Source organism: Apium graveolens, chromosome 5 (genome assembly GCF_009905375.1).
Source record: "Apium graveolens cultivar Ventura chromosome 5, ASM990537v1, whole genome shotgun sequence".
In the NCBI taxonomy this organism is placed as follows: domain Eukaryota; kingdom Viridiplantae; phylum Streptophyta; class Magnoliopsida; order Apiales; family Apiaceae; genus Apium; species Apium graveolens.
The window spans coordinates 109,868,068-109,882,438 of record NC_133651.1 but is presented as its reverse complement, the minus strand read 5'-3'; the positions used below and the strand labels follow the sequence as shown (position 1 = coordinate 109,882,438).

General features: G+C 37.7%; 1 protein-coding gene across 1 annotated transcript; it reads right to left on the bottom strand.

Moving 5' to 3' along the window:
- Nucleotides 1–3,416: 3,416 nt before the first annotated feature.
- On the bottom strand, nucleotides 3,417–6,735 carry LOC141661406 (epoxide hydrolase 2-like). The gene is made up of 4 exons (XM_074468410.1): nucleotides 6,287–6,735; nucleotides 5,437–5,604; nucleotides 5,020–5,255; nucleotides 3,417–3,864 (listed from the first exon to the last, which is right to left on the bottom strand). The coding sequence occupies exons 1-4, from the start codon at nucleotides 6,569–6,571 to the stop codon at nucleotides 3,615–3,617; spliced, it is 939 nt and encodes a 312-aa protein (XP_074324511.1). The 5' UTR covers nucleotides 6,572–6,735; the 3' UTR covers nucleotides 3,417–3,614.
- Nucleotides 6,736–14,371: the final 7,636 nt, after the last annotated feature.

Genomic DNA, 14,371 nt, shown 5'->3' with positions numbered 1-14,371 from the left:
ACGCTCCCATCGGATTGATACTTCCACCTCCTTCGGTTAACCAACCTTCCCCTGAAAAAAAGAGAAAAGAAAAGAAAGAAGGGAGAGAAAAGGGAGAAGCAGTAAATAATAATGAAAGAAGAAGAGGGAAAAGGAAAGAAGAAAAGTGACAATAAGTACAAGGCTACCTGTAGTAAAACGAAGGATGGTGCATTTCTCCGAACTTTCTTCAAATCGAGGCTTCCCGATGCCTGGAACCAAGCTTTTCACAGGGGCTGTTTCTTTCGGATCGTTCCCCCCTTCAAGGGAAGGGGCAGAAGCGGCCTCCAGATTAATCAAATCCGCTCCCTTCTCACTGACAGTCGAAGGATCCAGGGTTTTCTTAGTTTTTATTTCCTCCACCCTTGCTTTCTTAATGGCAGCCTCGACTCCAGTTGGACGAGATTCCGTTTGCCTCTTTCCTCCTACATGTACTGAAGTGCCCCTTCGGCCCCAGCTTGACTAGCAGTAGTAACCGAGGACGGCTCATCACCCTTCTCCGAATCCGTCCTAGCCTTTAATTGCCTCTCACGAGCCAATTTTAAAATTCTTCGGCGATCCATACGAACAGGGATAGGCAAATCTTGAAACAAAACTGAAATAACAAAACATTCTCATTAATTATCAGAAGAATGAAAGGCGTACTACACTAAGGAACGACAGTTAATAGCCAAATATATATGTAAAATAAAGTAACAAATGAACATTATCTAACACTTACGGTTATGAGCTATCAGAAACTCGGGGTCCCAAAAACTTTTAACTGGCCATAAACCCTCCTTCTTTCCCCCTACAAACTGGACTACATAGTCATGTTCATTCTCTCCTACTGTTTCATACCTTCACAACGCCCCTATAATCCCATCATGCCTCTTATACTCCGGTAGATAAGCCAAATCTCCCCCCTTAAACTTCAAAAACTCCTCATACCAACCTTTATTAGACGAAGGATCCTGTACCAATATCCCTCCCACGGACGTAGCTCCCCTCCAATGAATCTCCTGCAAAGGATGATAACCCCGTGATCCCTGCATTTTATGCAGAGACCAGAAAAAGGCCTAAGGTAGGTTCCAAACCCCGTTCTGTACATCTAGCTATAAAATTTATAATTTCCTCACAGAATTAGGACCTAATTGCCCAATACCAATCCTCATTTCGCACAAAAGCGTATGTATGAACCGATGCATAGGCAACCACAGCCCAGCCCTGAACACTTCAAGTGGGATTCCAACCCATTCTTCCCCACCTCTTTTCCACAACCTCTCTCCCTCATTAGACAACCTTATCTCAAATTCTTCCGGAATCTGAAATGCATACCTCACCTCAGCGAGATAGCTGTCATCAAAGTTAGGAGGTTTGTTGATATATTCCAAATCTCCTAAAAACTTCCCCAACACCTCATCCGGAATATTCTCATGCCTCTTTTCCTGATAATAACTAATCTCACCTAAAGACTTAAAGTAATTATCTCTCTGAACATCCGTAGGATTTTTCACAAACTTCTACTCACAATCTATCCATCCCTGATCTCCAACCAAACTCCCCATCGCTATACGAACTCTACTCCTCCCCTTCTCACTTTCTTGCCTCTGTACTCTAGCCAACTTAGAAATCTCTTTTCTTTTCCCTTTACCAATTCCAGGAAAATTTGACTCCCCTACTTTCTCTTTTCCGCGATTATGGGAAGTAGAAACAATCTCTTTACGACTATGCGATCCCCCAGAAGACGGCCCTAGGCATGTTCCCTTAGACACTACCTCCCGAAGGGGACGCTCGTCTTCTTCTAAAGATTCCCCCTTCTCCAAAAAATCACTCCTAGAAGTTTCGTCATTTTCGGTATCTTCATCCCCAATTAGCGGCGCGGACAAGACTTAATTCTCAAAATCTGCCAAACCCTCGCTCTCACTCTCTTTCACCACAAACCTGCCACGCTTCCCCATCCCTAGATTTTCTACAATTAAGAGAAAAGGCCTTGTCAATGAACTGGCCATATAAAATAACAAACAAGAACAATAACGGAAAATGCATAAAAAATACTTACAGGAAGAACTTTTCCCTCACCCATATCTAAAGCACACTTTCATGGACTCAACTCCTATCCTCAAGACCCAATCAAACATTATTCTCCGAACCTTCAAACCTCTTACTCTCCTCCACCATGCATCCCTCGAGAAACCCTTTTTCCCTCTACGCATTATTGATTTAAACACTCTCTACTCTTTTACCCCAGATTATATCTTAACCCCTTATAGACACACCAGTTTGCACACAAATTAAAAAGAAAGCAGTACAAGATTATAAACAGAGTTGAAGAAAGTACCTTTTTGGAAACGAAACAATTATGCAGACCGAATTGGACGACTTTGCTTTTCTTCCTTCGTGCGCCTCTCTCAGTTTTGTCTTGGCCAAAAGTGAACGAAAAAGAAAATAATACTGAAAGAAGGTATATATTTAAAAGTTAATAACTTCCCCCGCTTTTCAAGGTAATGAACCGTCGGAACTGTACAAACTAATAATTATGGGACCCACAAAAGAAGAAATAACAGGCGCGTGAAGCCCACTCCTCCTCAAAACCCGTGCCTCTTAGAAAAAGTCGGTACAAGACACGTCGCCCCCCTCACCCCCTTTAATAAAATTGCATACCCACTCCTATTAAATTCTTAAAAAGAAAAAAGATTATTGTTATTATTAATTAATTAAAATTCATTTAAGACACTATACTCAGTTCCTCTTCAAAACCGATAGCTTCCTAAAAAAAGTTACACTTATGAGGGGGCATCTGATGGCATCAGATTTATGGTCTCCCTACGGTCATGATCGTAGGAATCTTAATGGAAACATGACTCTCCAACCTCCCCCCACCCCGTTCCATAAGACACATTACATAATAAAGCACCTACGTCTACCGTAGGCGTAGTGCACCTTCAGAGTCCGTAAGTCAAAATATCTGCAAATCACAAACGATAAGAAGTTATAACCGAAAGCTCTGCCTCCGTAGGCGTTTGACCCCACATCTCAATATTATCCTCTAAATATTACACGTGTCATTCACCAGGCTACCCTGTCATACCCTTCCATCCTTCTCCTTGTTAAATAGCCTATAACACTCACCCCCTACTATTCTAGGGATAGCTGACTAATTATAAGCGGAATAAAAAGGAAAACGAAAAAAAAAGAGGAGACATACACAACAACAAGACAACTAAAAAATAGACATTTTCCAAGTACAATACCCACAAACCACAAATCAGCTATCATAGATATATTCGTCTTTTAAATGCATTTTTTGTGGTGGCATGAAAAATTTCTATCAAGCCTAATATACATACTGAATTCGTTAGGAGATTTAGTATTGTAGAGTAAAATTTGAATGTATATATCTTGAATATTTTCAAGTTTTCTGTTGGTCAGAATCAGATTCTATTCAACACAAATTGCCAAGAACGCTGTAAATTATGTTAAATAATTCATATATTTTGGACATACTCTTCTATAGAGTTCCATGTAGGGATACTACAAAATCCGAAAAATCCAGCAATAGTTGGATTACAAACTTGGACAACAAACTTGCAACAACACCTAGGGAATAATGCAGATTACAACTTATGTTTACCAAGGAATGTGAGGATCAGCTGATTTACTTGGTCTGGCAATTGCTCGTGAGCAAAATGGGTTCCCTCAGCCAAAAATGTAATCTCATAATTTGGGGCAAAATGTTTCACTATTCCACTTTTTATGTAATCCTCGTTTCCTGGAAATTTGAGGACATAATCCTTCTCCCCCATTATTAACAGTGCTGGTACATCAATTCTTGGGTTTGAAATGTTGAATTCTTCGCCAAGAGACCTAAAACAGTAAACAAAATAAGATAATGATAAAAGTATTTACACTTCACTTGTAGCATACCAGATACCCCTCTGGGCTCTAGCCTCTCGGTGGAGTAACAAGAGGCCGAAGGTTCAAATCTCAGACAGAGCATATATATTTAAATCATTTCAGTCGACCGTGTAAATAAAAGCAACAGGAATTTACAAATCCACTAACAAGATATGAGGCGGGGGGGGGGGGGGGTGAGGACTATGTGTGCAGATTACATGACACCTTTTAGAGAAGAATCAATAAGGTTCAAATCTCAGATTAAATCATTTCAGTCGACCGTGTAAATAAAAGCAACTGGAATTTACAAATCTACTAACAAGATATGAGGCAGGGGGGGGGGACTATGTGTGCAAATTACATGACACCTTTTAGAGAAGAATCAACAAGTTTTATTTAAATAATTTCAGTCGACCGTGTAAATAAAAGCAACAGGAATTTACAAATCCACTAACAAGATATGAGGGGGGGGGGGGGTGAGGACTATGTGTGCAGATTACATGACACCTTTTAGAGAAGAATCAATAAGGTTCAAATCTCAGATTAAATCATTTCAGTCGACCGTGTAAATAAAAGCAACTGGAATTTACAAATCTACTAACAAGATATGAGGCAGGGGGGGGACTATGTGTGCAAATTACATGACACCTTTTAGAGAAGAATCAACAAGTTTTATTTAAATAATTTCAGTCGACCGTGTAAATAAAAGCAACAGGAATTTACAAATCCACTAACAAGATATGAGGCGGGGGGGGGGGGGGGGTGAGGACTATGTGTGCAGATTACATGACACCTTTTAGAGAAGAATCAACAAGTTTCAGCACAGGGATTTGGTCCTCCGCTTTTCTCTTAATATGTTGAAATGAAATGTCCATCTGAAAAGAACTACTTTTGTGATTAAGTGCATGCTTATCCATTCAATTTTTGCCAGGGAACAATTACAAGAACTTCTCTTAGTATATCAAACTGTAAGAACTATTCTTTTAGATATAAAAAAATACAAAATATTCCCTGAAGCATGGTAAACACATTTAAAAGTTGGCCTCCATACCACACTATATATTGTATCCAATATGAAGCTCTTTAATGCTGTTAAACAGTAAACAAGTCATTGAATACCTTTACCTATAAGGAACTTTCAATGCCGTACGAAAACCTGATTTTTCGTACAAAGATCCATAGACAGCAAGATCATCCTCCGTGAACCAAGGTGGTAGGGGAGTAGATGGTTCCACCAGATCCATAATCTCTTGGTTCTCCGGAGCTATAGGCAATTCACTTTTAGAGAACAGTATATAGATGTTTCGCACAACCGTCTTGGTATCAAAGCGACCAAAATCAGCTTCAGCTCGTCCAGGGACCTGCATGACGATTAGAGACATGAAACTGGAAGGCCAAAACTCTTTGTATATGCTAGAAAACATTAAAGCAAATTGTTCTAGCACAATTTGCAAGAAGTATGGGACACCGGATGCATAATAATTGATTGGCTGCAACCTAAAGCAATTATCCTCTTACAAAGAACTTGTCATCGACATATACCTGCCATCTTTTAATATAGAATCCCTCTGGAAGTAGTTTAAGGAATGTGCGGGGACCTGGGGGTGCAAATATAATTCCCAAAGTGATAACTCCACTGACCCTAGTTGGGTGAAGTAGGGTGAAAAGATAAGCTGGGTATGCTCCAAAGTCCTTTGCAATTAGAATGACCTGTACATTGTGCGGGTAACATTTGTCGATGTTTCAGTTAAATTCACAGAAAAACAAATTACATAGAGTCAGAGACATGTAAAGGCTCATTTTTGGTTGTAAAATTTGAACTAGGGGAAAACATATCAAGTCACACTCTTGTATATACATAAGAAAGAAGTAGCTAAGCATGAGACGAATGGACACTAAAGCAGGGCGGGAACTCAGTTTTATAACTAAAATTTTGCTTGCTGTCCTTTGATGGCAACCAAAAAGTTACACAAAACTACTTGGGTGAATTTCTAATTGAGGCGCTTGCTGTTATAGTAAGTAATTACACTGGTGTAGCATAGATTTTCTGTGTGATAGCAAAAACTTCACGGATGCAATCAGAGACACTTTGGAACTTAAAAATAAACACTTGCTGCAATCATAAGTAATTTGAAAAACTATACACCGATGCAATTCAAACACAATTTGGAAGTTGCAAATACTAAACTAACTAATTTCACATAAAAGATGCCACTACCTCCAATACTAATCCAATTTCAACACAAACGTGATAAATTATCAAAGAACATCACGAATTTCCAATAATCGACGCCCCAACAAGTATCATACAAGAAAAACAATAACATAATTATTCAACTAAAAAAATAATTCAAGAAAATCAAAACTATGTCCAAATGTTAAAATAAATTACCTTATCAAGGGCAAGAGCATCCAGTAAAGCAAGAAGATCACTCAAAATATCAGCATACGTGGTTTTCTCGGGTTCGGGTTTGGGGTCGGACAACCCGTAACCTCTGAAGTCAAGAGCAATAGCTCTGTAGCCAGCTTCAGCAACACAAGTCATCTGGTAACGCCACGTGTACCATATCTCGGGAAACCCATGAAGAAACAGGATGGTTTTCGACCCGGATCCAAGCTCAGCAATGTGGAGCTTTGATCCGCTTACTTGAATGTATTTGTGCTCTATTTTCTCCATCTTTGGAACCCTGTTTGGCTGTTGTACAACTGTGCAACTCCAGTGTTAAATAAGGCAAACTTCAAAGTGGTATTTGTCATAACGTTTGTTTACGAGGTTAACGGATCTTACTTTGGAATCTTCTGTGTAAACAAAACAAATATATCCCATCAAAGATTCTCTTTCCGTACTTCCAAAAAAAAAATGCAATAGAAAGGAAATGTCAGTTGCAGTTTTGACTTTCCGTGTTTGCAATTTTAAACCCCTTGATTAAATTTAAATTCAAATTATTCAAGAGAAATAGTCGTAAATTTGTCAATGAATCATGGATGATAAGGAGACTTTAGTAAAATTTGATCATGTATATACTAAAAAAAGATATCTATTTTATTAAAGTTATTAGGAAAACTTAATTGTGTAGTAATTATTGAATATATGCAAATAAAATTTTCCAAGTCGTTTTGTGGGTCAGATTATATGTGCATCCCTCCATCAACATGATAAATCTGGCCTTTAAACCAACATGGCATAATAAAATCATTTCCTTGAATAATTCATCCACAATCTTATAGTTAAAATTTGGTACGAAATTTATACGGGTCAAAGTCGGGTCAATAGAACTCAATTTTAACGGACGCCAAGAAAATAGATTTTCACGGATAGCCAATAATGGACGGCCAAGGAAGGACGTCCAAGTAAACGGGTTTTTGCTGGAAAAATTAGGGCGAGCCCAAACCTTGGACAGTTTGGCGAGGCAAAACCCTTGAACGGGTCAGGGCTAGCATTTTCTGTAATATCCGGGATATATCATGTAATTATTTTTGCTATTAAATAAATATTACGTGTGTTCAGTATCTATTATGTGAATTAATTGTTAAGTGTTATTTGTATTTGGATATTCAAAAATAATATTAATTGAGTATTTTAATTTTTATATGTCCAAAATAAAATATAGATAATTGTCATATCTTCCGAATTATTTTTATGTTGATTTATGGATTTATAAGGATCATATGAAATTTATAAAATCTTTTTCCGAGCATTTAAAATCTATTTTATAAAAACGGGAACCAACCGACGTCACCCGTTGTTACGTTTTTGGAACCCGAAACTCTTCCGAGAACTCCTTCATAACCTAATTGTAATATTCCGAGCATATTTCATGTTTCGACTTTTTCGATTCGGCGTACGGTTTGTTCTGCGCGGGTCCCGGCGCAACATTTTTGATACAATATTCGTTTCGGTAAATCAATAAAACCCGTATTTTCAATAAACGGGAGCTTTTTATTAAACTATCCCAATTATCACTTCGTAATATGTGTAACCAGGCGCTGAGACCAAGACCGCAGTACAAATTGTACTGGTTTAGATAATTATCCCGAAAACCGATACCGTTTGAATCAGTTTTTATAAATAAACGTACCATTTTATATCCGGAATGATCCAACGGGATACTAATTTTCCGTAATTATAAATAGCCTTTTACCGTATTTTATTTCGTATCAAAATCATTTGCAGACAGATAATTATATAATTTTACAGAGAAAAATCATATATTCATAAATCTTTCTGAGAATCAAACTACTATTTGGAGGTGTTATTGAAATCTGCTCGGGAAGCTCTAGTAACCAAAATGGAGGTTTTGAAGGGTACTATCAGATTATACAAGTTTCAGAACTGCAGAATCAAAGGTTTATTTTTGGAAATTTATTTATTTTCGATTTATTTTTATGAAAAATATGAATTTTTGTTCGGATGATTGTTTGTATGATTTGATGATTGCATATTGTAGAGCTTATTTTGCTGATGATTTTGATATATTATACGTCTGATTTGGAGTTCAATAACATGTTCAAATTTGAGTTTGATTTTCGAATTTCAAAATTAGGGTTTATAACCCGTATGAATGTTTTCAATTGAAATTTGGGGGTTTTTGATTTAGGGGTTATTAGCTGTTGATTTATAGTGGGTTGTGTTCCTTATGAAATTTGCAATCGATTGGTATATAGCTCGTTAACAGAGGATTAGTGAATTGAAGGGAGTTGTGTTTTTAAGTTTTACGATGTTCGCCGGAAACCGGCGATGTTCTTGACCAATTTCCGGCCAAGTCTGGGGTTATTGATGAATTTTGATTGCAGATATAGATTCCTGGTGTTGTGTAGTATTGATCTGGAGCTTGTGGTGGTGGGATGATGCCGGAGTCGAGTTCTCCGGCCAGCCCCGACGTTTTCCGGCGACTGGACTGCAAAATTGCAGTTTGGTCCATGTACTTTTGGAAATGATGAAGTTAGGTCCCTGAGGTTTTCAGAATTTGCAAAAATAGGATTCCTGCTTTAAAAATATTCAAAAATCATATTTCCTATTTATTTTTATTATAAAAAATTCATTTTTAATTTCTGAAAATTCTAAAAATTAGTATTTTAATTCCGAAAATTATTTTTAATTCAAAAATAAATCTAAATTAATTAGGTAATTAATTTCAGTTAATTTCTAATTGATTAATTGGTCAATTAATTCGAAAATTAATTGATTAATTGATTTAATTAATTATTAATTGATTTTAATTAATTATTTAATTAGATTTAATTATTTAAAAATGATTTAAAAATGATTTAAAAATTCCGAAAAATAGTTTCGAGCTTTAAAATATTATTCTAAATTATTTTCAAGGCTCGATAATTTTTATAAAATTGTTTCGGAACCAGAATTGGCCAACCGAACCCTTTTTATTAACCCGAAATTAATCCAACGGCCCGTTTTAATTCCAAAAAATGTTTTAAAAATCGTTTTAAATACCAGAAAACCTATTTATGACCCGAAATGTCTTTATAAATGATATGTCATTGATTATGTGACGTATTATGTGTTATATGTGATATGTTGGTTAACTGTCGGTCTATATATTCGGTGTTTACTTGATTATTGCATAACTTTCAATCCGTTAATCGGATTTGGGTGAAACGAAGGGTAGATAAAAGTATGTGTTGAATAGAATTCTATGAGTCGATTATTGATAGATACTTATAATATGTGAGCAGAAGAGGCAAGACGTAGGAAAGGGAAACAGGTAGTTGAGGAGTAAGACGATTGTGATTGGAAGCGAGTGCAGTGTAGTAAGCTAATACCAGGCAAGTGTTCTGAACTTTCTCGAGATATTGTCGTGATTGATATTCCTGTTTTATATTGTAAGTGCTTTGAAGCACTGAACCCTAAACCTTGGTTCCAGTTATTGATCTTAAGCCGTAGCCTGATTCTTTCTAGACCATTGATTATTGTATACCCAAACACGAACCACAAATCTACGATACTACTCTACAAATACATACAAACTAAATACCAAACACTGGACTGAATTACTTATATACTCAACCCATTGTATCTTATGCTTTGAAAGACCAAATCTTTGAAACCCTGAAACGTTGATTCCTTTGTTATCCAATTCTTTCATTACCCAACATCCAAGCTTTGAAGTTACCTTGTAGACTCGTACAAGGATTGAAACCCTTTCATTATTAAGCACCCACTGTCGTTAATGATTCTGGTTATTGTTTATTGTTGTTCCTTCTATTATTATGTTAGAATTGGATTGTTTTTATAAAATTGTGGACCAGATTCGTGGTCAGACCATATAATGGTCAAGTTAGGCCAATGTGTGCCTTGGATCCAGTAGTTAGAGCAATGCTGTATGCTTTGCTCGGGGTTAGTGCGTGATTGATCAGCAGCCTAACCTTGGTTTTTAAAATAGAAGTATAATGTCCAATTCTAAATCATAATCCACTGTTCACTTGATATCATAACCATATTCACTTGATGATCATTATTCCCAGTTTTGTCATTGTGACTTGCTGAGCTAGTTAGCTCATTTATGCCATATTGGTTTGTTCTTTTCCAGTTAAGAAGGAACCGGTTGGTACCGAGGATCCCCAATCCAGCGTGAGAGCTAGGGGTTCAGGTTGATTGAGCTGAGCTAGTAGGCTTCTTTTGGAATAAATTAAGTTTGTAAAAGTTTGTAATAATGTTTAATACTCAGTTTGAGTTTGAATGGTTGGGATTTGAACGTTTCTAATATAATAGTGTGTTTGGCTTGTGTGCATACTTTAACCTGTTGCGATCCTTGGTAGTTGGTAAGTAGGGTCACTGCATATTATTATTATCTTTATTATTGTTATAAGCAGGTTATAAATAAGGTATGTGTGTGGACCCCAAACTTCTGACCCGGGTTTGGAGGTCGCCACAGGTTTGGTATCAGAGCTACAGGTTATAAGTCACTGACACAAGCCTAGGTTGATGGGAATGGGTAAATGGTTAGGATTAGAAGTAAGGAATAGAAAGATAGAACGTCGAGAGGTTGAGTGCTTCGGTATATCAGGTATTAGTGTAATTCGCGATATGGTTCGAGATTCTTATATTGCGATATGATTTCAGATAGCAGCGATGGCCGACTCTTTTATTACCGTATCAGCTGATCATTCAGAGCCTTCAGTTGGAGCACCAACATCGGATCCATGTCCTGTTATTCCACCAGCATTGGCTATTCTACCTCCACCGGTGTTGCAGCCCGTACCACTGCAGGCTATTCCACCCCTAGGCATGAGGCCACCTGTTAGAGGACCCCCACCTGCTGATTCAGGCTTTACTGGTCATTCAGTCACAGGAGTACCTTTCCAGTTCTCTTCCTATCCTGTCCCATATCATCAGTTTGAGGCTTGCCTTATGGAGCAGCGATTCCTTCAGGGTCAGATCCATGAGTTACTACATATTATGTGTACCAGAGAGGTTGGGAGCGGTGAGAGGCGACTCAGAGAGATGCTACAAGCATTTCGTAGGACAGCTGCAGTGAGGATTGCTGAGGCTACACATGAGGACATCACCACTGATTTCCTAGTGGAGTGGGCTAAGTGGGTTCTAGAGGAGCTTGAGGAGATTGGAGGTCCAGACTTGTCATGAGTCAGAGATCCAGAGATGGAGATGCTGAGCAGTGTTGTTATGGTTATATAGCATGTACAGTAGTGTGTAGTATGTATCAGTAGACTTTTGAGTTGTATTTATAGACTAGCTATGTTGACTAGTGAGTAGGTTATTGTACCCTTTTTGCTTTTACTTCCGAAGCGTCTTTATGCTTGTACTACCTAAAACTTTTGATCTATATATATCAGTACATTTTTCCTTTTTAGCACTGTCATTTACTTTATTGCACCTGTTTTACCTTACCTTATTTATTGCACCGGTTATACCCTGTGATACCATGTACCCTGTTTTCCATAACTGTTTATATTCTGTAAAGAAGCATGCAATTTACTTAGTTACAACTGTTTTCAAAAAGAGATATTTCTGTTTTGCAAAACTGTTCTTTTATGCAAAAGATTGATTCAAAAGCTAAATAAGTTGATTGATTCTTTACAGAAAAATGCCTCCCAGAAGAAATACCCGCACCAACACCCAGAATAAAGAAACCAACAACAACAATAACAACCAAGATGATACAAACCCGAATGTAAACAGCTGGTAGAGGAGGGTTATCCTTGGCCAGGGAGATGCCTTATCCGTGAAGTCTCGAAGCCGCGGACGAGCCTTGGGCCTTTGTGGTTGGGCCTCATCGGCGGACATTCCTAAAGCTAGTAGAAAACGGTTTCCAGTAGATTTTGTACTGGGCCTCGGGACTAGAGATCTAAGCCCTTCTGGTTTCTTGTTCCCCAAGAACTACGTTGGCTTGATTCTTTATAAATAGGGATACATAGGCAAATTGCAAGGGTTCGGAAGAGAGAGCCTTAAGGAGCCGCCACCAACCCTAAACAATCTCAGCCCCCAATTCAACACAACCACCAAATACTATTCATTTTTTCCAACGAAGAACCACTGATAAGTGGATTTTATATCTACTTGGAATACTTCATTACAGGCTTAAGTTGGTGTTTTGGACTCAAGTTGTTGGTATTTTTGATGTGTTTTTGCGTTATTGCATTTCAGGCATCAGTTTAATGAAGAAAGGACCTTTTCAAGGAAATATGCTGTAAAAAGGCCAGAATTATAAGCCTAGGTCATTCTCAAGTTGTAGAGCATCTCGTTAGCTTCACGTGGGCAGTTGAATCGCCTAATTCTGACGAGCAGAACTCAAGTTATGGCCAAAAGAAGAATTGTCAGAAAAATTCCAGAATGTCAGCGCGGCCGCGCAAGAAGGCAGCGCACCCGCGCCGCTGAAACACTATTTCAGCGCAACCGCGCCTAAAGGCTGCGCGCCCGCACCCGGTTTCTGCCCCAGAATCCTGATTTTAGTCGAAATTGAAGATTTTGAGAGTCCTGGTCATCCTGGAGCCTATATATACCCATAAAAAGACGTTTTTAAGAAGGAGGCCTTGGAGAGCAATAAGAAGACCTAGAGAGCACGAGAAGGCTACGGAGAAGAAGACTATTATTTTCTTAATATAGTTAATACTTGGATGCTTGTTTTTGTTCTTGAACCCTAGTACTCTTATATTATTTATTATCATGCTTTCATTGGAACCCATGGTGACGATGAGTTCGATTATGAACTAATCGTTATCGTGGGGTTCTAACGGATTTACTTATGGATTTCTTTAGTTAATTTATTTCAATATCTTGGTGTGTAGTGATTGATTGATATCCTAGTATTGGTTGTGCTTATTCATCTTATGTGCGTAGTTAACATATAAGATAGCATGTTAATCTCTATTGAAGCGAAAGTGAATATAGAGGTTTAGATTTTGCCATGCTAGCATAGGTTCATGCATTTGTTATGCATGATTCGTAGGTAATTTTAACTATCTTACTTGCCCTATATAATCACGATAGATAACTTGCGCATTAAACCGTTATGTTTTCAATTCTTATAGACATATAAGGACTAAGCATAATTGGTATCTATTCAACTTCTATCTCTTTTGTGGATGCTTGGTAGTAGGGTATTCATAAAAATGAAAGTTGGCGTTTACTAGTTTCGTGTTATCTGATTAGTGTCATCATCATTGCATGCTAAGGTTAAGAACAAAAATGCTATTAAATGAAGTATTTAATGAATTTAGGATCCCATGTTTTTCATATATAGTAATTCAACCTCAATTCTCTTAGTTAATGTTATTTAGTATAATCTCTTAGTTTAATCAAAACCCAATTTGTTATTTGTCTTAGCATTGAGCGATAAACATACCTTGTTGCATAGGTGCATAAATTGAACTTAACCTAAACCAGTCTCTGTGGGAACGAATCTGATTTATATCTTATACTACTTGCGAACGCGTATACTTGCGTGAATATTAGCGCGTATTTTCGCCCTAACAAGTTTTTGGCGCCGCTGTCGGGGACTTGGTGTTAATTTTTAGTTTATGTGCTTGTCATCAGTGATCGTTAAAGTTCACTGACTTGGATTCTTTTACTTTCACGGTTTATTTGTTGGTATTTCAGGTACTCATTACAATGGGAGATCCAGCAGCACGAACGAAAGCCTTGATGGAATTCTCTCAACCTAAGATCAATGAAATTCAATCTAGCATCATCAGGTCAGCTATCACAGCTAATACCTTTGAGATCAAGCCTGACATAATTCAATGGGTGCAGAATTCAATCCAGTTTGGGGGTTCTCCAACGGAAGATCCCAATATGCACATTAGGGATTTTATTGAGATCTGCGACACCTTCAAGTTCAACGGTGTTTCTGAAAATGCTGTGAAGTTGAGGCTATTCCCATTCTCTCTGATGGACAAGGCTAAGAGTTGGTTACACTCTCTACCAGCTGGTTCGATTACTACTTCGGAAGATCTTGCTCAAAAGTTTCTTACTAAATTCTATCCTATGGCGAATACATCT